General features: G+C 44.2%; 1 protein-coding gene across 4 annotated transcripts in view; it reads left to right on the top strand.

Moving 5' to 3' along the window:
- The window catches only part of MYO5B (myosin VB), a 1,432,615-nt gene that overhangs the window by 927,988 nt on the left and 478,505 nt on the right, over positions 1–26,122 (top strand). For all 4 annotated transcript variants that reach the window (XM_069626964.1, XM_069626962.1, XM_069626965.1 and 1 more), the window contains exons 13-14: positions 12,139–12,261; positions 16,236–16,319. In XM_069626964.1, coding sequence (XP_069483065.1) covers positions 12,139–12,261; positions 16,236–16,319 — 207 coding nt within the window. The remainder of the gene's footprint in view (positions 1–12,138; positions 12,262–16,235; positions 16,320–26,122) is intronic.

Genomic DNA, 26,122 nt, shown 5'->3' with positions numbered 1-26,122 from the left:
TCAAAGAGGATAAGGTACATACGCACAACATATTTCTCTTAGAATAAGTAAAGGAGAATACATTTGCAGGTGCCAAGTATTGAACAATCAAAGATGCAGAAGGCATATGCCAGACGGAGAAACCAAGTCGCCAGAGGCCAAGAGGAGTAATAGCACCCAGTATAATTGAATTAAATAGCACTAAATAAAAGGTAAAAATTGACAAAATTGTCGTCTCCTCACACGTGATTCAGGACTGGAAAACAAGGCCTATTCATTAAGCTACAACTGAAGATAGTGATGTACCTACACTCCCTTAAAAGTCCCAAGGAAGAGAACAGTCAGCAAGGTCAACTACAAGGAAGAAGCCTAGGGTCTAACTGATGGGACATGGTAGGCTAATTAGCCGAGTGGACAGTGGTCTCATGTTATTACCCTCACCTGGGTTTTGTTTTGTTTCTGTGCTGCTAACGAGCCGAATGTCCATGGTTTGGGAGAATGCCAACCAATCATGAGGGCCTATGTAGCAGGCTACTATACATTGTGCCAGAAGCCAATCCACTGCTATTCTGCTATTAATCTGTATTATATGTAGTTAGAGGTAGTTCAAGGCATGCCTACCAGACAAAGGGCAGCCAATTTTGTTACTAACACCCAAACGAAGTATACGTAGGTTCCCTTAACAAATTGCTTCTTTTAATAGGTTTTTACTGTTCAACACATAGGATAAGGTCATAGTTGACGTACATCGAGGTATAAACCATTTGTGTAATTGTATATATTGTATTGTATTGTATGAAAATGTATAAAGCGCTGCAAAGACCCGAAGGCATCAAAACGCTGGGGAAATCCCTGGGGAAATCCCACCAGAGAGGACAGCAGAGCAACACATATTAAAACAAACATGTTTTTAACTGCTTGCAGAAGATGGATAGGGCCTGCGAGCTCCTGATAAGCAAAGGGAGAGCATTCCAGAAAGTTGGGGCCAGTACAGAAAAAGATCTACCTCCTGCACGAGAGAGCGTTGGAAGCGGGGGACAGTCAACAGAAACTGGTTTGCTGAGCAAAGAGTTCTCTTTGGTTGGTAGAGAGACAACTTTGCTGTAAGAAATTAGCACCCATGGCGTGGATAGCATGATGCACCATGCATAGGACCTTGAACTTCCACCGAGTTCTGACGGGCAGCCAATGAAGGCGCTGAAGTAGGTCCTGAGAATGGGATAGTCTTAGGGCGCAAAGAGCCAACCTAGCCGCCACATTCTGAAGGGTCTGAAGTCATTGGAGCAATACTTCTAGCTGGCCCAGGTAGATGTCATTACAGTAGTCAATTTCACCCATAATGGAGGCAGTGACAGTTTTTACTCCTAGCCTCATTGGGGAGAAACAGGAGCACCTTCTTCAAAACCCTGAGTTTCACAAAGCCACTCTGGCAGACCGCTGAGATTTGCACCTCTCTTGAGCCTGACATCATGATCTTAATTCCAAGGCTTTTAACTACAGTAGAGGTTTTGGGGCAAGGCTCCGAGCAAACACCCCAGTAGTCGGAAGACCAGCTGTTGGGTGTCTGACCAATCACTTATATCTCGCTCTTTTTACCCATTCACCTTAAGTCAATTTTCCGACATCCAGTGGCACACCGCTGAAAGACAAGCTCTAAGAAGTTCGAAAGGGCTCTCCTTAGGGGAATTGAAATGTAGATGATAGTGAGCTGCAATCTGTTTGAGCACCAGGTTTCCCTACTTTTTTTGAGCTGATAATAAAGTACTCTTTGGCCTTATTCTTTGAGTCTGTCCGGTTATTTGCATCTGAGATCGTTTATTGGTGATTCTATCTGGCACTTGGAACGCTACAGGTGCTACTGCACAACTGTGATCCTGGGCAAATTGCTTTACTTCGAAGGACTTATTGTTCCTTGGCTGCTGAAATGAAGATTACCTAGAAGTGATTCAGTTTAATCTGAATTATAAAAAGATGAATATTCTCCCATAAAAGGCATCATTGCCACACCCAAAATGTGCTCATCCCAAAATCACATCCCTCTAACCAGCCCTATTTCTTCACCTCATACAGCATTGCCCCTTTTTTAACATGCCTAACTACATTCACTGTTGGATTGGTGGCGGAGCCCAGTGGCCTAAGGCTGTGCTTGGGCAAACAAGGCTACATGTCGCATACCCAAGCCGCATGTTGCATTACCCAAGCACGTGAGGCTGTAATTTACATATTATGACCATAGTCGCATACCAGGCTTTAGCTTGCATAAGATGGTAACATTTTGGCAATTGAGACTGCAAATAGTTTATGATGGCAATGATGACATCAGAGATTACATCAGTAATGACATGACTGATGACATCAGTAATTACATCATATATGACATGACTGATGACATCAGACATGAGATCCCTCATGTATGTCAATATGTTATTTCAGTATGCTTAACAATAAGAACATGACATGGGTACTTGTGGAACATTAATTTTAGTATGTATTAAAGGATGTCATTTAAAATATAAATATATATATATATTATATTTTAGCAATAGCTTTCATTTTGTTAATAGAAAGCAATTAAAATAGTCAATTTCAGAATGTACCTTATTGTGACAAATATGTTTTAGCTATTTGTAAGATAATATGTGCATAAAGAAGTGTAATATTAATAATAGGAATAGATACAAATGCTAAATGTACAGAATTACATTTTCTATTGTGCTTATTATAGAAAAAGTATGCGCAATTAATGTTTTGTAAATGAGAAGTGTTAAAAAACAAATGTAAAACAAAGTACATTAACTTATATATTGTGATATATTATAAGAATTCGAAGCATGGGTATTCTAAAAAAAATATGAATACTACATAATTACAAATATACAAAATTAATGAAGCTTAGAAATTGAAGATTTACTTTTAGGCATGTAATTGGATTTATATTAATTTCGGTTATTTCTTTTCTAAATTAATTATGAGTTTGTATTCCCTTCTTAACAGATGACATGCCAAAGGAAATTCATATTTACACAGTATACTATTTTTCGTTGTACTCAAATTGTGGACCATACATACAATTTAAAGAAATTATAGCAGACTTGGATGTACTTTGAAAAAATGTATATATACATATATATATATATTTTATGAAAGAAAATAGTCCTAAAAGATGAACATGTAATTAATGTAATCTGTGCTTTTATCAGTCGTCATATATGATGTTATGTCTGATGCCATCAGTGATGTAAGCAGTGATGTCATTAGTGACGTCATCGTTGATGTAATGTCTGATGTCATCATTTTGGTAATTCATTGTGCAACAGGGGGCGTGTAGTTAAGGTGGCGTTGTCTGAATTGTCTTCCAAATTGCAAGGGTTTTGTTGTGTTACATTTGCACTTTAACGTCTTTTTAACTAAGGATTTTTTCACAGAATATATATATATATATATATATGTATTTTGTCGCCATTTCATCCGACGGACGGAAATGTCTGCTTTAGGGCGGCACAGCTGCATGATGTTTGGATGTTTAATTCATTTGAATTCTCTCGCATACCAAGGAATAATGAGACTTGACGGAACGTTGTCATAACACACTTGAGATGCAGGTTTCCGAGTATCATTGACATGAGGCCACGGCAGATGGTTCGCCGTGTGATGGGGTCGGCACATGTCCCTCTGGAGCTCTCACTTCGCAGCTTCTGCCATTCATTCAGTAAGCATATTTGTGAGATATGCTACTCCTGGCAGCAGAGGTGTGGCATGACGAATGCTGCCACATTGAAAAACCCACCCTCCTGTACCCTTGCTGCACTTGCCCGATTAGAAACTTGTTGCATGGCACTGACTGCAAAGTGCGCTTGAGTAAGCAGAGGGGTAAGTACAGTCTCTGCTGCAGATGAACAGTCAAGCTATGACTGACACATCGTATGTGAGGCGGTCTCTTTCCGAAGAGCTCTCATGGTTTCCTACATGATGCAGCAGTGTTAGGAATGAGAGCCCAGCTGTGCCTTGGGTTCTTGGGCCCAACACTGCATCACACAGTGATTCTACAATTGTCTCCACTGTGTGCGCATGCGCACTGCAAAGACCAATAAGGGTGGCTACCATCAAAACAAATATAGTGACCGTCATTACTCCGGTTCCCTATGGACACTGACAGCTCTTAGCACTCACTAAAAAGCAGGAAAGGTTCATGAGTCAGTGGATATTTACTGCCGCCACAGAGGAGGGTGTGTAATGTCTGTGATTACTTAACTTTTGGTGAAAAGTGTCTTTGTCCAGAAAGTAAATTAAAAGTTGTGTGATTTTGAGAGCGCGAGAGACAATATTTCCATCACCAGTCTCCATTACTCTGTGGCATTCAGATGATGAAGACAGCAACAAGTTTGTCTTATGCTAAAAAGCCCCAATTCTGGCTCTGGCCAACTCGTTGTGTAGTAGTGAACGTCTTTATGACAATTTGGGATCTTTCTTAAGAAAACATTATTATTGAAGACTACAGTTATACCGCAATAACCATGATATACCGTTATTTAGCAAGAAGGTTATCGTACCGTCAAAAAATCAATACTGTGACACCCGAGGATGCACGATGGGTAAATGCTCCTGAAAGATAAAAGAGAGTCTGTGGGCTGCCGGGGCATTACAAATAAATACATTAATATATAAAAAACAGCATGTAAACCAGAGCGAAACCTCGGTCTGTGACTAGGTCTTCATCACACTAGCAGAGGACTGATGCCAAAAGATCACACCTGCTCAAGGGGACAGTGCAGCCACAGAGAGGGTGGCACGGAAGGCTGAAAAGGTCCAGAGATGCCACTCCAAGCCTGCATCAAACCGAGTTCAAATATCTGAAGACTGTGTGTAATCTAAATCTGTATTCTCCTTTGCTTATATGCCTGCCAAAACTGTAACTAAGAGCCTTCTGGCACCTGTATGTAATCTTAAATCTGTGTATCCTCTGTAACAGCGCCTCGATGCCTTATGGGCAGCAAGTGCGCTTAACAAATGCAAATAAATAAAAAAATAAATAGATCACAGAGCGGGAAGACGCGGCCGTGCTACAAGAAGTCTGGGAAGCACTAGACATCCTTTCCGGAGAACCAGACCTAGGATTAGAAATCAGACCTGTTGCGACAGTATGCAATAGTGGGGAGTGGCTCAGATTCTCATCATAAACCTATCAGTAAGGCCATTACAATGAAGAAGCAAAAGTTAGTGCTACCGCGTTTCAATATACCCAGTGGTAATGACTGAAAATGACTTGGCTGTCCCCAAGAGAAGTCACCGACGGCAAAGTGGACGCAGATGTAAAAGAAAGAGGGTACATGTGTTGCAATCTGGCCTTTAGGTCGGGCATTTATCACGTTTATAGAGGACAAGCTCTCCCAAAAGACCTGCAAGCTATGTACACATTAATGGTAGAGGAACACGACTGCAGTAATAGTCTACTCAACATTCAAGAGTTGATCCAACTCCTATCAGACACTGTTATGGACATGATTATGGTTTCTGCGCTGTCTGGGTGCGCTACAGCGGTGGTTAGGCCTGAGATTGGAGGACAAACAGCTATCAATAATGCAAAGTTCTTCATAGGACCTTCATAGCAACCATCTTATTCGGCCCTGAACTAGAGGCTCCGAGTGAGAAATCCTACGAAGACTGCTCCCATATGCAACAAAGAAATGCTTTTAAAAGGCCAACACAGAATAAGGCTTTCTGGCAAAACATGGGCTTCCCCAGAACAAAGCCCCGATTTTGTAACAAGAAAACGGATCTACGTTATAAAACCGAACCCCAAAAGCTCGAATTAAAAAATTGCGAGGTTCATTGATCGCATTTTGGATCAAGCTTTCGGGATTTCGTTTTTTTTACCCCACGGGTCATTTAATGTATCCAGGGGTATTCCTGCAGCCCCCGCAGTCCATAATACTGAACAAGGAATACTTTTTTCTAGGATGCGGGGAAAATGGCGAGTGGGGATGGGGCTACGGGTAAGGGAAGCATGGATTTAATTGGTTTCATGCTTGGTCACCTTTCCGGCACATATTGTGAAATGAAGATGAAACAATATGACCGGGCACAAAACAACGTGGTTCTCCAACACACTTTGTGTTGCGTCTGTTTCTAATTTTTATCATTCACTTCTGTAGTTACTTGATGTCGATTTTCAGACACTCGTTTTGTCCACACAACACTGTTTCGGTAGTGCAAAGTCACTTTGAACCGTGCAAATAATTCCACGAATCGGGCCCTAGATGTTTTATATTCGAGATTAGGAGAGGCGAGATTGCTAACCATTCCACAAGTCTCGCTTTAGTTCTGGGAGACCTCGTACCTCACGCATTTTCGCTAGAAGGAGAGGCTGTTTTTCAGAAGGTGACTCCGGGCAATATTTCAACAGTGAAACGGGCAGCACTGGGTACAGCAGGGAGGAAGGCTCCCTGGCACGTGCAGTGTCTGCTCTTGCATTTCCGGGGGTGGCAGGAGAGAGGCCTTTATAGTGCGGGCATTTACGAACACACAAAAGCTGGAGCAGAATCTTTTTCCAAAGAGGGCGTTCAGCTCACAGTGATTTAAGTGGAGCATGTTGATAGATGTGTCGCTCACCGCTACACCTGGAGATGACACGAGCGGGGTGCCATAGAGAAGGTGAGTCATGTAAAATATAGCAACCAGTAGGGACGCACTCGTGTTTCTTCGCAACAACACCAACAGCACACAAGGACTAACATCGATCCGATACTCGCACCAAAGCTCAGCATCCGCTGTATGCTGAGTTGAAGCTGCCAACACAACACCACTCCTCTCACTAACCTACTCCCTCTTCACCTTACTACCCCATCCCACCTTCTCGTTTACAGATCCGCCAGAGCGCCTGGGGACCAACTCCGTTGGTGACGGTGCACGGTATAAATACTTTTAACATTTACTGTCCTTCTATTTTTTCATCCTATACTATCCTCTATTTTTTGTCCCATTCCCTTCATTTGTCTCTTCCCTTTCCCTTGGCACGTCCATTCTTTCCTCATTTTCCCTTTCTGCCTCTTCCCATCTAGTCACCTTTCTGGGTCCCTCATATCCAGCTGGGATGAGGCTGCCCCGCTGCTATCCTGCCCCGCCCGTCCCACATACCACCTATTACTGCCTACCCCCCACGGGGCTGTAACACTAAACTGAATACCAAAAGGTGCTGATAAACTCTATCTTTTCATTGCTGCAAGTGATGCAGACAGCTGCTATTTTTGTTTTTGTGACAGGCGCTGTCGTATAGGTTTCACATGGATGTGGCCATCGCGTTAAGCAGCTTCTGCGAGTGGTTCTGTTGAGGTTTGCAGGTATCTCACCACGGCTATGATTCTGTTCCTGAGTGCACCCACAAAGGAACGCAATCTCTTGATTAATTCACGTGATTTCCTCCAGCAAATGTTGCAGCCCTGAAAAAGCCTGCAATCCTAGCGAAACACGTCGCTCTTCTTTTTGTATCTGCTGTTTGGTGCTTCACTGCATTGTTCCCAAAATATTACTCTTCTTTTGGTTTATAGACATTCCATCGACAGCCAAAGCATCTAATGCCATACCATCTAAAAAAAGCACCTAAAAAAAAGCATCTAATGCAATTTTTAAAAACATTTTTTTAATGGAGTGGTCCTTCCCAACCCCCCTTTTTGACCTTTAAACCCCATTTTTATTAAACTAAACCCTTTACCATCTAACAAAATGCATTAGATGCATTTTTTTAGATGCTTTTTTTAGATGGTATGGCTGTCAATGCTTTTTTTTTCGATGCAATGACCCGATACCCTTTTTTATGCTACAAGAAATACGTTTCCTCTTGTTCTGGTCTGCAAGTAACTTGGCGTTCATCATATTTAGCCTCTGAACTAAGAGTACCTTTAGAGAAATTCAAGCATGTAGTTGTCTCTTTCTTTAAAACATCCTGGGCATTAGAATAAGCAGCACAGCGCCTCAACAGACTGCCCAGGAAGCCCTGCTTCCTTCTGCCTCCGGATATTAGAGTGGACAGAGGCCTTTCGGGATTACCTGGACGGAGTGTGGACACGCAGAGTGGAGTTCCTGCATGATATGATACGATATGATATGGCATTTATAACGCGCCTCTACACAAGTGTTTCAAGGCACGACTAGGCAAGGGAGGGGGGACAGAGGGAAGACGGAGACAACAATCTTACTAGGCCAGGTGTCATTCAGATTGCGCACGTGCATGGCAGATAAAATGGTTCACACACTCTGTGCACCACAGACAAATCAAATTGGCGTGGATGCAGCAAAACCCTCAAAGATTCCATGCATAAGCACTATTTTACACCTTCCAGACATTGCAGCTGTTAGTGATTGCACAATAAAGGAACTTGTTATGTGTAACTCACAACTGATGCTAATTCCTACCAATGTGGCCGAAGGCCTTTACTTGGGGGGTGGCTTGTTGTAATGATTTTGGGCAGCTAGCCAAACTACTGTCAGTAGAGATACTCTTAATATTCTTGCGATGCAAATCGGGTCCTCATTTTCAAAAGCATCTACCTGAGCCAGCTCTGGTTGGTTACAAGAAATGCATGACTTTAGAACAAGTACGGTGTCCTTTGTGGAACACAAGCTGGAGCTGGAAGGACCCAGGGAAGAAATCCCCGGAATCTGACTCTAGCTTTGTGGACACGTGTTGCCATTTTTAGTTTGGGCTATTAGGTGTCGCTTGCAACACTTATAAGTCAAAACTATTGCATTGGAGCACAAATATGTGAGGAGGGGACACCGAGTCTGTAGGTGTTGTTTGGTTATGTGCCCACCCATTGCTTGCCCACTGCCATTCTTATTTCTATGGCCATTACTACCCATTCCTGCCTCTGCCCGCCCAGAACACCTCCCCCATGGGAACTCTTTGAGCTCACTTTAATCAAGCCTTACCATTGGGCTTTGCATTGAACGTGCTTGCCGGTGTTTGTTCAAAGCAGTCTTCTGAGAGTGAATGACTTAATTGGAGCTGTAAACACACTACTGGTGTAAGAAACATGTACTACCAGGCCTGCCATCAGCCAATCAATTTATAAGCACTCTGAGTGCCCTTTACTGAAGTCCTGTTAAAAACAAGCATTGGCAAAGGCACTGAATTTCTATTTAAAACAAGCATTGGCAAAACCAACATTTTTGGCTTGTGCATAGGTTTTAAGCTGTTCCTAGGCACTGCTATTAGATTCCCAGGTACTCACACAATTTTGCACCCGCTACCAATCATGGTTAGTTAATACCACTATGGCTGTGCCTGGCAGGTGCCTTTTCCATGCCTACACAAAAGCCCAAACTGTTCACATTGCCAATGCTTGTTAGTTCTGGTTGATAACTGGCACTTCAGCGCCACCTAGTGTGAGCCATAGGTAATGGTATAGATTGAGTGTAAACAGAAGAGACGTCAAATACAAGTCAGTGCCAACGATTTGCCCATAGTCCTCCCTTCTCTGGGGCTGCTTATTTGTTAGAAACACTTGTATGTCACTTCATGACATGTGCTCTGTTTTTTCATGGCTGACTGTGATATCACTTTTGGATGCAAGAGTGCTCGCTGTTTGTCTTTCTATTTGGTGTTTCCTTTTATTGGGATCAGTATCCCCTGGCAATTAGCCTTACGCTTTCAGAAAATAACCCAAGACCCACCTCTTCAAGGAATCTCTCTTCCTCATCACCTAGGCCGTCACATCGCCTCTCGCACCACCTGACTCGCTAGATGCTGCCCGCCTCTTCCTCCGAGCCACCCTGTATAGCTGTACCCCTCCTCTGTAGCTGTCTGTATCCTAACCCCGCTGTATATCTGTTCTGTTGTTGCCTCTGTAAAGCACTCTGTTATGTACCTGTATTGTTGTATACCTATGTAAAGCGCTCTGTGGCTTCTCAAAGCTAGGTCTGCTCTCAATAAATACCATACTAAGAGCAATTATATACATTAAAACATATATTATGTATGGTCTTACCCACCAATCCAATGAATTTGATGTTCACTGATCTGAACCCATGTTACATGATTTATTTCATAGTCGTTATTTTTTTTAATGTGCACAATAATACAAAATGGAACAAAAATAGACATGACCATATGTTTAAACATGTGCAAAAAAATCTGCAAACATACACATCATTCATAAAGAACAATACTGGGGGTATTCATATAAAAATCAAGTGTACACCCCTCGGACCTGCCAAACCGTGCACCTGTCATAGAGACCCCAAACCTTCTGCCATATACTCCCCTCAATCACACCGCATCACAAACAACATCAAAGATAAAGTGTATGTGCGTTACAAAATGTTGGTGTTTTATTCCCAGCTAGTGCTACCCTTTTGGCCACTGTGCGCCAATTTCTACATGCCCGGCATTTCCATAATGTATGTCTAGTTTGCAATTCTCTGGTTTTCTTGGGATGGAGGATGGAGGCTGTCACAATGATTGCTGATTGCTTGAGCTGGAGAGCAACGTTACGAACAAAACCATGTAGTTTATATGATATGATTGGGTATTTATAATGCACTTTATACCCAGAGGTTTCTATGCACGGACCTGGGGATCGAACCTTTGTTGCACCATGTCATCTTGTTTCCAAGACGAGCTCGTTGCCCCTGAGCTATCCTCCCGAGACACTTTACTCCCTTTCCCCAGTTGTCCCCATCCATGCATGTTTCTGGTGATGTGAAGTGTTTTATGCGTTGGAAACGCATGCGGTTTCCAAAATTTGATAGAATACGAATGCTATTCTTGTGCCATTGTTCCAACGTCGCACGTTTCTCACACAACAAACATCGTTTTTATCTCTTACCAGAAACATCAAGCGCCGTATTCACACAGCATTTTCCTATGGGATTGCGCCATTATAAAACGCTTCTGTGAATCAGGCCCTAATCCCGCTCACTTCTGCTGTTAAATGCTAATAACGAGGGCCCACCCCATGCCTTTCCCCACGTGGTGTTTAGCCCCAACCCTACCGAGCCTCCTAAAGCGATCCTTATAAACTCTTGTCAGGTAATCTGTCAGTTTGCTGGGCTGCAGTCACCTGCTTTGCACTTATTTAAAGCCTCAAGGCCCTTGTGTTTGTCCGTATTTGGCCTGGAAGCAGTCGCTCGTACACGCCAACATAGCCCATTCTAATTCAGAGCTGCGTGTCCACTTCTGCTTATTACCGGTGCACTCTGGGATTTGTATTTATAATGATGAAAGCACAAATACAAGGCCCAGTAAGGGAGTGGGCGTGCGGTGTGACCCCACGGGTTTCTCTTTCAGCCTTTTGCACCAATTCATAAAAAGGCTGCTTTTAAGGTGAGCCCTTGAGGCAAGACCGGACCTCAGAATAATAAGGTTTGATGAGCTACCAAAGGAGGAACCTGGCCTGATCAGATTGTAAGTATTTCCAATGGCTCACACAGCATTGATTGTTTACTCTGTGCTGCAACCGCCATTGGCTGCCCATCTTCTAAACCTCCGAGTGCAAATGTAAATCCTGAAAGCAAGGTTGTATTTTTACACCCCAATCTGCTTTACTGCCCGTGGTTGGCAGAGTAGTTTTCTCTCCCTTTCTTCAAAGGGTGCATGCTGCAGATTTAGATGCACGTGTAAAAAGACTGGATTCCCTGGAGTCCGTCTATTTTAGCACCTATTAAAAGCAGGTGGATTCCCGAGGTCTCCATTGTAAATACTGCCTGCACAGCATAATTTGCAGGCAGCGTTTAACATTTTTACAAAATGGAGAGTGAAAGCAAAGAGTAAAGGGGATTTTGTGTCTTTTTACTCTTTACTTGCACTTCATTTTGTCAAAGATTACAATTGCATTCAGGTTACCCAAGGGCACGTCCTTGCTAATATTGTCGGTCCCCTACGTGCAATTACCACTTTTTACAAAATGGTTCTGGAAGTGATTTTATGATGCGGGACTCTGGAAAATGCCTAGTGTGATCTTATAGCTGGTATATGGGGCACAGCCAGTCCAAAAAGCTCTTGCTCCGACAAGTAAAGGTGGAATTGTTTTGCTTTTACTCCGCTAAGGCCGCAAAAGTTGTGCCTGTGCTGACATCCTAAAACAAATGTATGTTATGATCTTCATTCCTTCATTTATCAGTGTAACTGCATCCGCCATCTTTGATTTTGATTCAATTGCGCAGGTCCCCAAAGGAACGGACCAGAACTGGGCCCAGAAGCTGTACGACAGGCACTCGAGCAGCAATCACTTCAAGAAGCCGCGGATGTCCAACGTGTCCTTCATCGTGATACATTTTGCCGACAAGGTGAGGCTTTTGAACCCAAGGCAACAAGCAGTAACAGGCAGCCGGGGAGTATCCAGCATTGCAGGGGGTGGTGAACCACACAAATTCCTGCTACTTTCCCCCCAAAATCCACCTTGGAAAATGTATTCTAAACTGACACACAATTGTTCCAGCCCCCCATATGATAACATGACTCTATGGGCCCTGCCTGCAACATTCCGACAAAGGTGGGACATGGAGCTGTGTGCTTCAGCTCTGCATCTGGCTCTGCCCTTTGTTGGGCTACAGTGCAGTCAACGGTCTAGAGCGGGACAAAGAGTGTGCTCCTGCTATGCACCCTATTATGCAGATCAGGAGCATACGGCCACACAGCTGTTTGTGTCCTGCTCCAGACCGCAGTTCTACAGGCAGCCAAGCCCAGCAGGAACACACAGAAACACTGGTGTCCCTGACAGAATGTCCAGAAAAAAGTCAAGCCACCGTAAGAAATGGCTATACTGGCTGTCTCAAAATGCCAGTTTAGCCAAATAATAACACATACCATACTTGGTTGATCGTGGATGCCCAGAAAAAATGTCACGCCATAGTAAGAAGGGGCTAAACTGGATGCCCCAAAATGCCAGTCTAGCAAAGTAATAATGCAGAACATACTTAAGCAATAAGCCCCGAGCATGGCGGGCATTACCGCTTCAGGTAATGGCCCGAGATCCATAGTTGCAGGCCCTGGGCAATTACCTGAAGTGGTAATGCCTGTCCTGCTAGGGGCTTATTGCTGCTAGTAACCCAGCCTGTAAGACCGGATGACTAAAATCATTTTCTTTCGATGCGAAACGCTCTGGTGTTTCTCAATAAAAAAAAAAAAGAATAGAACATGGTCGCCAACAAAGGTAAAATGAAGTCTGTTCTCCCTTTATATGGCAGCCATTGAAAATAGTAAACAAAAAGTCAACAAAAAAATGGCCCCCATGGAAAGGGAGAAGGAACTACACGTAGGCCTTTTCCGTGGAGCCCATTATAATCATATGGAAAAAGTATAACTAGAAAATGGCTGATATGGTAAGGAGAGAAGGGACTACACATAGTTCCTTCTTCCTTTCTATGGTGGCATGTTGCAGATCGGGAGCAGACGCGCCGGGGACAGAAGTGTTCCCAGCGTGTCTACTCCCAAAAGTGATCCGAAAAGGAGGCAAGTGGGTGCAGGAGGGAGGGAAGGGAAATCTGTGGATTGGGGTTGGGGGAGCACTTACCTTGTTCCCCGGTGGGGAAAGATGGGAGCCTCCAGCCCTGAGGCCCTGAGCAGCGGGATTACCGTGCAGTAATGCTCCCATTTTAAGCCTTCTCATTGGCAGGGAGACTGCCACACACTCCTGTCGGGTACTAATTGGTTTTAAACCAAGTATGGTATGCATTATTACTTGGCTAGAGTGGCGTTTGGGACAGCCAGTCTAGCCTTTTCTTACCTTGACATGATGTTCTTTTCTGGCATCTAGATCACTGGTTGTGGCAGTGGTTCAAGCTTGGTGGCGTGTTAGCATGTATCTTGCAAAATGTGCAAGTGCTGCTCACTTCAAAATGTGAAGGGAGGGTCATTAATGGACCGCCAGACCCTTGATTAGAAGTGGTGGGCATGCCAGAGCAGGGGGAACCAGGGGATCCTACAGCAGAATGCTGCAAAAACAACTCATCAGGTTAGGTGACTGTTGCTGGGATGTTATAGGTTTAGGCATACCTGTGTATTATATGGGTTTTTTCCTATTTCTGCTGCAAAATGTGTTGTAAAACGTCTTGTTTCAACCTGCAGATGGGTACAGGTCCATAGCATCACTTAGTGTGGGAATTACGGCCCCGGTAGCAAAAATAAAAAAACTGCCACCCATTAATATATGCAGAGTAAGGGAACGTTATCTTAAAATGAAATACACTTTAGTTCAATTGACCTTTCCCTTAGAACAGTGGTCTTCAAATGTCCAGAGGGGGCCACAGACTCTTTAAAAAGGTATTAAGATGACTAGTTTTAATAATGCGTTAACACCCCATTCCAAGGGCAGGAACCATTGGGCCTATAAATAGGGCTGCTGGCCCGTTACACCCGCCTACCCCCGTTCCAGCCCTTGGAACGTGGTGTTAATGCTATTAGCACCCCGGTTACCAAAGCGGCAACCCGGGCTGCTAAAATAAAACATTCATGCAGCGGAAATACTTTTGAAAGATGGCTGCCATGGTTATAGAAGGCGGGGCTCTGTATGGAACCCCTCTTCTATGACCATGGCAGCCGGAGAAGCAGGGTAGCTGCGGCGGGGAGGAGGCTGGTATTTAAATTTGAAAAAAAATATGGAATTGAGGGTGGAAGATGTTGGCCTGCGTGGGAGGCAGCCTCTGGGTTCCAATGAACGCAGGCTGAGATTAGCGGTTTCAGACCACGTTTCATGGAACCCGATTAGTTGCTCACCTGGCCACCTTAAACATGCCCCCCAGACATCCTTTGGGTTCCATAGTGAGCCCAATCCCTAGGTTGTGTAGAAACACTATTTGTAATTAAGGGGGGCTTGGTGTGAAAAAGTGTGAACACCACTGCCTAAGAAGAAAGTGAACAAGACAAAGGAGCATTTAGCTTTCAAAAACACCATTCAACCCAGAAAAATAATAAGAGAGAGGATTTTTTAATAACTATGCTGGAAAAGTATAAAAGGTGCCCACCTTTAAATCCAACAATTTATGATGATATATTCCATGGAAAACAAAATCAAAGTATTAGATGTGTGCTTTATTGACACTTGTATGTGGTCTTGAGGGTAAGCCTCTGCACTCGAAATATGATAAACTGGGGTAAAATCCTACTAGCCGAACACTTGAGCAAGCAAACTATTTTTTTAACGCCGTCCTCAAAAACCTCCAATGTGGGTTGCCTCTGCCCTCTGAAAAAAGTGAAAGGATGCTGTCCACCCACACGTATCCGTGACTTGTTCCCAAAAATCAACAAAGGGCCAGAAACAGGGAAAATAACCTCTCAAATGTCCAGGACTGTCTCTTGCGACACCCTGGGCAAGTATTTATGACTCACTTGCCCTCTCATAATTTCCACTCCCCACCCCAATGTTTGGCTTTCAACCATACTCTGTTTTATAAAGATAACTTAAAAAGTACACACATTTTAGTAAAGTACTTACATAAATCTATAACTTATTATAGAAATATGCTAGGTAAAAAGTGTACAATTATGGCATTATTCCCTCACCTTGAATGGAAGACTACAAATACCAGAATGCAATTCAGTGCAAGGTACAAATGGCCTGTGGATTTTGAAAATGTACTTTCAAGACTTAAAAGACTAGTAACAAAAGATAATGTGTGAAAAGGTTACCTGTTTGTGTTTCAATGTTTGACAAAGTCATGTTTCATATATAATGTGAGAAACATTTTAGATTCTACCTATAATAGCCTCTTTTTGGGGTGTTAAACATGAGCCTGTAAAAATACAGCGGATAATTAAATATATCACACACGAACAGTTTTAAACTGTCCTGGAGGAGGTCATATATTTTAGGCAGCTAACTTGTACTTTGGCTGTGCTTTCAAAATGAAAATGCTCCTTTGCAACCATCAGCCATACCTTCTTCTGTTGCAGGTGTGGGTGGGCGGGGCTTGAAATGATTTCCTATATGCAGCCATAGCACTTAAGGAGGAAGGGGCATTTGTCTGACAGATGGCCCTAGATGTTTCCAGTGTAGCTTTACAATTATTATGCGGCATGCAGGCATTGTGGGTGATGCCGCATGCCTGCATTGTGGGTGATGCTGCATGCCTGCATTGTGGGAGACTGTGGGATCCACCCCCCACACATAACTACAGTAGCAATTTTATAATGGAGAATGGGCTGTTTTCTGCTGTACTGCGTCCAATGAGCAACCAATATCCTAAGCTAATCAGGGTTTGGGTTCGCATTGGCTGGCCTGGTGCTGACTTTCGCAATTGTCCCGCTTTTTGCTTCTCTGCAGGTAGAATATCAGTGTGATGGGTTCCTGGAGAAGAACCGGGACACCGTGTATGAGGAACAGATCAACATCCTGAAGGCCAGCAAGGTAACGTTGGTGGGTCCAGTGTGCTGGTACCGCCTGAGGAACCCCTCGTTGACTTTTTTTGTTTCCCTATGATCACTTCTTCAGTGCGCACTGAGGCCTTTGGGGGTGTTGCGACTCACAAACATTTCATTAATTCATTAATTCATTCATTCATTGTACAGGAAAGGTGGGCAGGACCAGCTGTCATTGCTTAGAAAATGCAAACATGAGATAATAAGATGAAACTGTTTAATGTTACAAACCCCTATCTCTAGGCGTTTGCTATAGTTTGCAAATGGCGCATACACGTAAGCGGAAGAATGAATGCCCGCCAGGCATGGGCAAAAAATGAGCATGTGTTTAATACATGTTAGCAAAAAGAATATGACTCAAGTCATAGACCATGCAGCCCTCACTCTATAAGAAATGCTTCCAGTGTAAATCTAGTGCTCTGCTCAGATTACCGCTCAGCCAAGGGACAAAGTTGCCAGTATTGGTGTCCTGTATTATTGTTGCTTGTTTGGCATTACCTCTGAAAGTGAATACCAACAGCGGTAAATATCTACTAACGGTTAAACCTAAATGTTTCATCATTTCCTTCAGTGCTATAACTCCGGGTGGTGCTGAAAATATACCGCTAGTGGCAGAAAATGCTCTAGTCATAAAATAGGAAGTTCTTTGACACAGGGAGTCTGTATGTTTGTATGTATGGTATGTATAAAGGAGGGAACTAGGTGGGAGGAAATGGGCTGTGTATATAGGGAATGCACTCAGGAGGTTACAGGTATGGTGCGGGGGTAGTTGGGATATGTAGGAGTGTCAGGTGCCAGCGATCCTCATAGGGTGAGAGGTAGGCTGGTGTGGACCGTTTAGTGAATCGCAAGATGTTCTTTGAAGAGTAGGGTCTTCTGGTCCTCCATGAAGTGTCGGATGGTTGGTGCCAGTCTTACCTACAGTGGTGACCTGTTCCAGAGACATATTGCTTTCCAGAGACATATTGCTTTGTAGGAAAAGGCCTGCATCCAGTTCGTATTCTCTCTTGCAGTGTTGCTTTGCACTCTACTGATGTAGCAGCTTCTGCTGGTCCATAGGATTTTGGAGATGGTCAGTTTCTTTGTCAGGTAAAATGGAGTTTGGGTTTTTACTGCTTTGTAGCTGTTCTAGGCTATCCTGAACATGATGTACACTTGAAGGGTATGCAGTAATACAATCGTGGCAAAAATGTTGCCTTTATAAAAAATCGTGGCAAAAATGCTGTGGTTTGACCCGGTAAAGGTCTACCCCATTATACCATTTAAGGGGAGCGGGGGGTGCGGTGGTGTCCCCTGCATCCTTTACATGGATTGTGGTGGCAAAATCCCAGCCTTTTTGCCGCGATTTTCTGTGTAAACAGCCATTTTTGCTGTGATTTTAACACATGGAACCGCTTGAAGGGGTAGCCTTTGCAGCTCCATTAGGATGTAGTTGTAGTGGGTGACTTTTCTTAGTCCTCTTGTTCAGGAGGAGAGGAATTCACGGACGGGCCCATAGGTCAGCGCTAACCCTCTAGAACTTGTAAGACAAGATAGCTGCACCATGTGAGGACTGGGGGTGCAGGATTCACTTACTCCAACACGACTCAATGATGAGGACTCAGTAAGTTGGCAAAGGGAAGTCTGTTTAATGACAAGTACATCAAACAGAGAAACAAATGGAAATTAGCAGCATTGTGATCACCTGTCTTGCTCCGACTTCCTCGAACTTCAGTCGAACAGTCATTGTTATAGGCAAAACTCGTCATCACTGACATCTAATTCTATAAAAAATCATCATGCAATATAATTTGTTAGGAAAGGTAACTTAAGTATAGATGTTATATCTGTATATTATAATAGGGCATGCGGATTGGATAACTCTTATCGGGTGGGCGTCTACGCCCCTCCCTCTACTTCACACGTGATTGACGTCACTACAAGTACGACGTCTTATTGGTTCTACTATCTATAGGACTCCAGATAACTTGGTCCATTGTGATTGGGCAGGTTACACCCCTAGACATAAATCCCCATTTTAATTAGCAGCATGCAGAATGGACACCCATGTGCCTGGTATCCCAAGTTTCACCCTGCCTCCCTTCCATCAATCTGTGTTTTAGGACGATGTGTCAATTAGTTGGCTAAGGATGGCCTCGAAATTGTAGTCTCTTATCGGGAAAAGTTATGGCATCCTCGGGTCCTGGATGCCATTAGGCGGTGGTAATTCTTCGCGCCTGGCTGGTCACGTGTTAGTTCACCATTAATCTGCTTCAGTTTCCAGCTTTTAGTGCATTTAATTCTGTTTCAGCCTCACCACCTGCATGGACGCACCTTATCTTGACCTTCATGAGGCAGGCTGGTACACTCTGAAGTTTAAGTCTTGTGAGCTGACGCTCTCCTCCCTTTCTCTGGTTGACCTCGATTTCCTAGGCATGAACCGCTCTTTGTTGAGTTTCGATTCCGCTCCTTCCCTTGTCTTTGGCTGGGTTACGAAACCTGGCCTGTCAGGCCTCTGGCAGCCTGGGTACATTTCTGCTTTTACAAAATGGAGTCCCACTTGTATAATGTGCCTTATTGAGGTAGATATGTGGTTGGTGCTTGCCGCTCTAATCTTCTACTAAGCATTGCAAGCAGTATCGTTTCTTTTGCCTCTTGCGTTCCAAGCCTATTTACACACGTTTGACAGGTCGGTTCCTCCCATCTTGTCTCGTAGCAACGTTTCCTCACGTTTTAACATCGTCTCTTCTCTGTGTCCATTACATTTATTTTCGTAGTTACTCACACTGGAGTGCTATCTTCGATAGCTGCTTTTCTTCATTCACGAGTCTGTTCAGGCCCTTGAGTCATTTCCACTGGCCTTCCATTAGGGCTCTTTGGGTCTCTTCATGGACCGTCTGTAGGTACTCTTCGTTTCGTATCAGTGGCTGGTACGGCTGTCTGATAGGGTACCGTGCTGCCCAGGGTTGCCTGGTTATGGGCGCTTCAACAAGTATGGATCTTCTGATGTATACTGGGCAGAGTCCCAGTGCAGCTCTTTGTTGGTTCATTTGCTCCTCATATGTCACATACCTTGGCGAGCACGCTCCTGGTACCTCGAAATGAGGGGAAGGGGTGCAGGCTATGTCTGGGACCTCCTCTACACTCTGATGAGGTATGTTGCAGCTTGTTGGATGGCTTTTAGAGGGGCCACAGTGTCATCTTGGACTCCGGCAAGTGGAGCATTGCCATCGCCCAAGTTGTAGAGGACCAGTGCTTGGACAACAGTTTTGAAGCTCATGACAGGGAGGAAATCCTTGTGTTTTGGCCTTCCTGGCAACATGTGTTTTGAATGTAAGGTCACAACTGACGGGAAAGCCAGGAAACTTTGCACCGGATGAGAGTTGAAGCGTGAATCCACTGAGCTTCATTTCCATCAGCTAGTCTAATTCTATACTTGGACATGCTTGGTTGGGTTTTCTAGAAGAATACATTTCCTTTAGTCAGGTTGAACTTCAGCTAAGCGCTTGACAGCCAGGCTTAAATGAGGGACAAACGGTAGTTGAGTCACTGGGTGTGGTTGATGCAAGTGGTCTTTAGCTGCTTGTAATCTGTGTTAGTGTTGATGAGATTTTTCACGTAGAGTCCGATAATGACTGGGATAAGATGGCGCCCAGTGAAACTCTGCAGGTTACTGAGCAGTGCCAGAATGGGTTGGAGCCCATAAGGATCATTTGCTGTCTGTACGTGAGCTAGGAGCCAAACCACCACAGGGCTCTTCCTTTGAAGCCCAGACGCGTGTCAAGGAGGGCTTCATGGTCAGCGGTGTTGAAAGAAGCAGCATGGTCAAGTAGGGTGAGTAGAGAGGGGACCCTGTTGATCCGGAGGACCTTGCTGAGGTCTTAGCTGTGGGCGGTCGGAATCAGATTGGTAGAAGCTGGAAGGATGCCCACAGGGCTGATGCTAGTGTCGGTTTCGGGGGACCCTCCAAGAGATCTGAAGTGGGATTTTCCTCAGCTAATGGTGTTCTTCATGAAGGCCCTGCTCTGCTCTCCCTCTCATATCTTCTTGCACTGTTGCTTGGGATGTGCTTGCATGCCGTGTAGCCCCCAGTATGCACATTAGAGTGATATTATCATTGGGGGTGAGCCTCACTAGTTGACAGCGACCCTCCAAGCATGAGGAAACTGCTTGTGTGAACCGAGTGTCATTGCCATGGGCAGCACGTTATTACCATCTGCAACGACCTGCACCGGCGTCATTACCACAGAGTGACGCTGCGCACTATGAGTCGGCATATGATCTGTTATTCTGACCTGTCACTTCCAAATCAAAGAGCGCTCGGCACCCTGAATTAGTCACTTGTATGGTTCCGGGTTGCACATCCTGGGTTTTCCTAGTGACACAGGTTTTGATGTGAAAACGCATGTAAGCAATGGCGGGAACTCGTTCCCCATCCAGCTTCTCTTACCGAAGAAGGCAAATGCGTACAAGAGTTGTTTTTGACACCAGTTGCCAGGGGTAGAAGTGTACCGAAAAAAGTAGTGGAACTGTGTGTTCTCTGCAGGGGAAAGAGTAGGCGGAATCATAGTGCAACATGTGACAATGTGTTGCGGCACGAGCGTTGCAATAGTCTAAGTGACTAGTAACTGAGGCTCCTATTACAGCTTTACACTTGCACAGGGACATGAATGGACAAATCCTCTATATAGAATGGTGAACATGGCTGTAAAAAGTAGAGGAATGGTAAACGCAAAAAAATAAGAGTAGTGGAACACAGCTCCCAACCGTTCCCGCTCACTCTGATCACTGCCAGCTTTAAGCCGAGTGAGTGAATGAATGAGCCAGAGGGCGAGCGTGTGTGTAACTGTACAGATCACCATGGGCCGGCAGCCCCATGCCGCAGCCTGGTTCCGCCAGTGTTCATAGCCTGTGCTGATTCTTTCTATATGTCAGCATCGCCCCTTTGAGCACACATTGCTAATGTATTTCAGTGAAGTATCAAAGCGACGCTCAAGTGCAGGCCAGCACATCATGGGTTAAGGTGCGCTGTATAGTTTCTGAAGATTGGACTGAAAGTTAAACAATCTAGTTGCCTAGCTGCAAAATTCAACCGGTGGCTCGTGTTCCTTTCCCAGCAAATATTTGCCATCTCTAGACCTTTCCAGGTACAAGGGAGTCTCGTCGCCCCAGCCCTTCCTGCCAAAGCACCCCAAGTATTGAATTCTACCCTGGCATTCCAGCGTGGCCCTCCTGGTGCGAAAGTGCAAGAAACAAGTGCCCAAAACTTAAATCTATCAGGGATCATGATTGTCCTTGTCCTGCTTCCTGTGCAGCCGAACAGCTTCTGTTTTTCATTTTCCTTCGAGCTTTTAAAGTTCTTTGAATCTTATCTTCTTGCCAGTTCATTATTTTGTTTGCAGTGCTACTCAATTGTGTGTTCTTCTGTTCCTTAGTGTACCTTTTAAGGTGAGTATACATCACTCCACCACCTGTCATGTGAGCTCTACCCCTCCTGTGATTTGCATGATGCGCCTGTTGCTGCACGTTATTTCACACTTAACGTTTCATGTTGCCTGTGGCCCGATAGAAATGCTGAATGTTTAGCTAATTTTATTGTAATAATCTTACTGCATTGTTATTGTAATTTAATATCGTGGTTAATTGGAGTTAAACATTTTAAATGTAATATCAGTGGTGGAAATGGAAAAAATGTGGTGGGGATCCCACAACACAAGGTCCGGGATGGGGGAGGAGTTTGGGGGGGGGTGGTGTGGCGCTGCCCCTTGAAGGGACGCGCACGCGGCAGCGTGACGTTACACGCCGCCACGTGCAGTATAAATAAAAGGGGCGTTCCCGGCTGCAGTAGTGCGACCGGAATGCCTGAGCAGTACAGACGTGTGAGTGTGGTCTGTACGCGCTGGGGGACTTACGGGTATCGCTGGGGGTCAGGACAAACCCCCAACAGTGGCGACGAGTGGGGGATGATGCCTGGGCCCAGTGGTGACGGAATCTTCAATTTTTTTCCCTGAAACGGAATCTTGATGGCATTTCGTTTCGTGCTGTAGGCCGTGCATCACCCACGCGGCTGGCAGCCATTTTGTGTGTTGGGCCGTGGAACTTCCCGAGCTCCGGTTTGGGCGGTGAGTGGCATCCAGGCCCAATTTTTGGACACACTGCTAGCAGGCAGTTATACCTGCATGTCCATGCCCGATTTCTAGTTTTTGAAGTGTTGTGTTAGCAGAGTTGTTTGATTTGCAGTGTGTATTATTATAGTGTTTCTTGTTTGTCCTCTCGAAAAAGGAGGAGTGTGGCGCTGCCCCTTGAAGGGACGCGCATGTGGCTGCGTGACGTTGCACGCCTCCGCGTGCAGTGTAAATAAAAGGGGCATTCCCAGCTGCAGTAGTGCGACTGGGAAGCCCAAACAGTACAGATGTGTGAGTGTGGTCTGTACGCGCTGGGGGCCTATGGGTATCGCTGGGGGTCAGGACAAACCCCCAACAGGCGGTGCCCGAGGGGCATGGTCTAGAGGGAGGGCTCGTAGTGCACATCCAGCAATGCTGGAATACTTTAAAAAAAAAAAAAAAGCCTACGGCGGCAGCATTGCCTTTTACCGCAGGCTTTGGCACTGGTGTGTAATGTGCCAAAGTCGCGGTAAAAGGCAAAGCAGCCATTGCGGGCACTTTTTTTTTCTTTTTTTGTTTTTTAAGTATTCCAGCGTGGTTCATGGACTTGGGCAGCTGACTCTGGCCGGATTCTGAGATCTGCCGAGTGCCGGCCCAATGACCAGCACTGTGTAATATTGTGTTTGCACTGACACTCTACTACTCACTATCGATCTGACGATCTTACTCCATATCAATCACTCTCGCTGCTTCTCTGCAGAAGCTCTTTCTTTGACACAATATTAGTCCTTCCTCCATTTCTTTGACTCTTCTTGTGTGGCACCCTCCCAGTTGCACATAAAAACTGCTTGCACCAAAATGAGGAACTGTTTGCCCCCATCAACACCACGTTACCCGCAGGGATGACATTATATTAACTACAGGAACAGATGCTGACGCTTCTATGATTTTGGATCGCTTCACCTTGGAGTCTTTTTTAGATGTTGGTATGATTCGCATTTTAGAAGGCTGATAAGTCACTCGTTGCCCTTCTCTTAATCGTTCTGACATGAAAATCTACCCTCAGCCACTGCACAGAAGCAGATACTCTCTAGCCTTCTCGATCTCCACAGCTGCTGAATTGCTGCCTTACTTACACCAGTTCTGCAGAAAAATACTGCCACATGATTTCTGACCGGATTTTAAATCATAAAATTGATGTTCCTATTTTAAAAGAACCCGGCTGAGAGATTGTAAAAGCCCAGTCTTAAATTCCTTAATTCCTTTTTAAAGTACCCATTTTACTCCCCATCACAATTCGATCAGATAGGAGGGGCGTTGCTATCATGTGTTCGGATGGATCAAGCAGTACAAATGTTGTAGCCCCTTTTCTACCGTTCTAGGCGTCTTCACTGGCCCAGTTTATTACGGCCAAGCATAGCAATATAGATATATTTCTCCGAGATCGTTCACCTGGTTTTACCGATATCTATAGCCTCCATCATGGGTTCTAATACTCATTTGTCATTACTCTGTGATTTTAATTACTCGTTTGAATTCAAGTCAATCCCCTTGGTATGCTTGATCTTAAATAGTACAGAATAGTCAATATTAACTCCCACACAATCAGCTGTCCACGTGTCCGTATCTGGAACATATTCTTTACTCCTCCTCTCATATGTGCATATCTGATTTGACGAGCGTCCCCAACTGTGATCACTGTGAATTATTTTCCTATCACTGTTCATACTATAAAACATATTAAGTCTCGCCACATGTCAAGCTTGCATAGCTGTTCACGGAAGAACCGCTCAAGGTCATGAAAAAATCCTGCCCTGCTTTTTCCGCTGGCTTTGGCATTCCTAATGATCTTTTTACACCAGCCTTAATATTGCCTGTCTGCTATTAGATACGCTACCCCCTCTGAAAACCAGGGGGGACTTCGCAGAAGAACATGTGTTTCACTAAAAAAAGTCAATGAATCGTGGCGCTTACTCGTAATCTCGATTATAAACGGTGCACTTATCATGATCATCTTTCCAAAATGAGCTACTTAAGACAACTCTGCTTCTACAAAGCAAACATTCAGAATCCTTAAAAAAACATGTATTTCTTCTAGTGTGGAACTTGCGATTTACGACTAATGTCTCATGACATTTTTCAGATTATTGATTAATTGAACTATTCACCAGCCCTGACATCAATTACTGTATCACAGGATCTTGCAGATCCACTTTGTCACTACTTCATGAATAACATGTCCTTTCACCGCTGTGGCCCAACCACTACAGTGGATACAGCAATTAGGCCATCAAACTTCAGATCTATTCCAACTACTATTCTCAACTCATACAGCCTGTTGACGCCTGAAGACTTGCCTATCATATTGAATTCAGCTGAATGCTCCACCTCCCCTAACTATCTTCTATCACCTACAATTGCCAAAATAGTCCTGCCCTGTTTTGACACTTAGATCCGTTAAATTGAAGAACTTTCGGTCGAGTGAAAAATTATAACCTGTCACATTCCTTAGGGTTCAGCTCTATCATTCCTACTTTTCAATCACTACATGATCCCATTGGTTAAGTTCATTCGAAGCCTTGAAACTCTTGTTTATAGGCGTGTTATAAATGCCATATCATATCATGATACATTCTTTGAGTCATGCGATGATACGATACTCAGCTGTTCATAAACTATCTGGATACAGACATTTCTCTTCTTATTTCCTTAGTACTTGCTTGGTGGCTGTCATAGACTGGATGGACTCTATGTACACATCCATCCCTCTAAAATGGAGACCCTAACAGTCAATGTGAAGTATTCTTCTTGGGGTAACACTTTTTCCGGTCTCTCGGATAATAAATCTGGGCATTCTATTTGATTTAGATGTGTGCGCATCTCATCAGGGCTCCTCGGTTGCTCAATCACGCTTCTATCACATTAGGAAACTAAAGAACCTGATGTTTAGTTTTTATTTAATCCTAAATTTAATTGTGGCATTGCCTTTGTTTTGTCCCACCTGTTCGTTGGCAACAGCATTTATTTTTGACTTTCAAAATATGATCTCCTTAGAATGCAACACATACTGAACTCGGCAGCTGGTATGTTCATCTGTCCTCTTCTTTAGACTGTCTTGCTCTGGCTGCCTGTCAGAGGATCACGTTTAAGAGCCGATGTTTGGTGCAAAATCAATATATGAACATGATATCCTTATGATTACACCTTTACTATCCTCACAGATCACGGAGATCGCTGAATTCCTAAACCTTGTTCATACCGAAAATTGAGAGGGCCAGATTAGGTGTCTAAACATTCACCCTCCTGGCTTCTGAATGGTGGAATAAGCTTCCCCTCTGCATTAAGGAAGATTCAAGATTTACTCGGTTACAGGAAACAACCGAAAATGTTTCTCTTCCCTGCCCTGGATGCCACTTCTTTATTCAGCGGATTCCCCTTTTTCTTGCCAGTTCTGAATTTGTTCAGATATGTTTTGTAAATCGTGTCTCATAAATTATGTCTTTTATAGTGCTGTGATAACTGTTTGGTGAATGTTGCCCTTTATGACCACCCCAAAAATACAAATATGATGGTTCCTTTGTTTGCTTTCTCTTTACAGGAAGTGCCTTTTCCTAAAGTGCTGTTATCTCCAGACTCTCAAATTTACGTTCTTCTCCGTTTCTCTTCAGCCACCATTGTGTGTCTTTTTAGCAGCTCAATGGGCTTCATT

The sequence above is a fragment of the Ambystoma mexicanum genome, chromosome 6p, assembly GCF_040938575.1.
Source record: "Ambystoma mexicanum isolate Mex_15411 chromosome 6p, UKY_AmexF1_1, whole genome shotgun sequence".
In the NCBI taxonomy this organism is placed as follows: domain Eukaryota; kingdom Metazoa; phylum Chordata; class Amphibia; order Caudata; family Ambystomatidae; genus Ambystoma; species Ambystoma mexicanum.
This window is presented reverse-complemented; position numbering and strand designations above follow the sequence as displayed.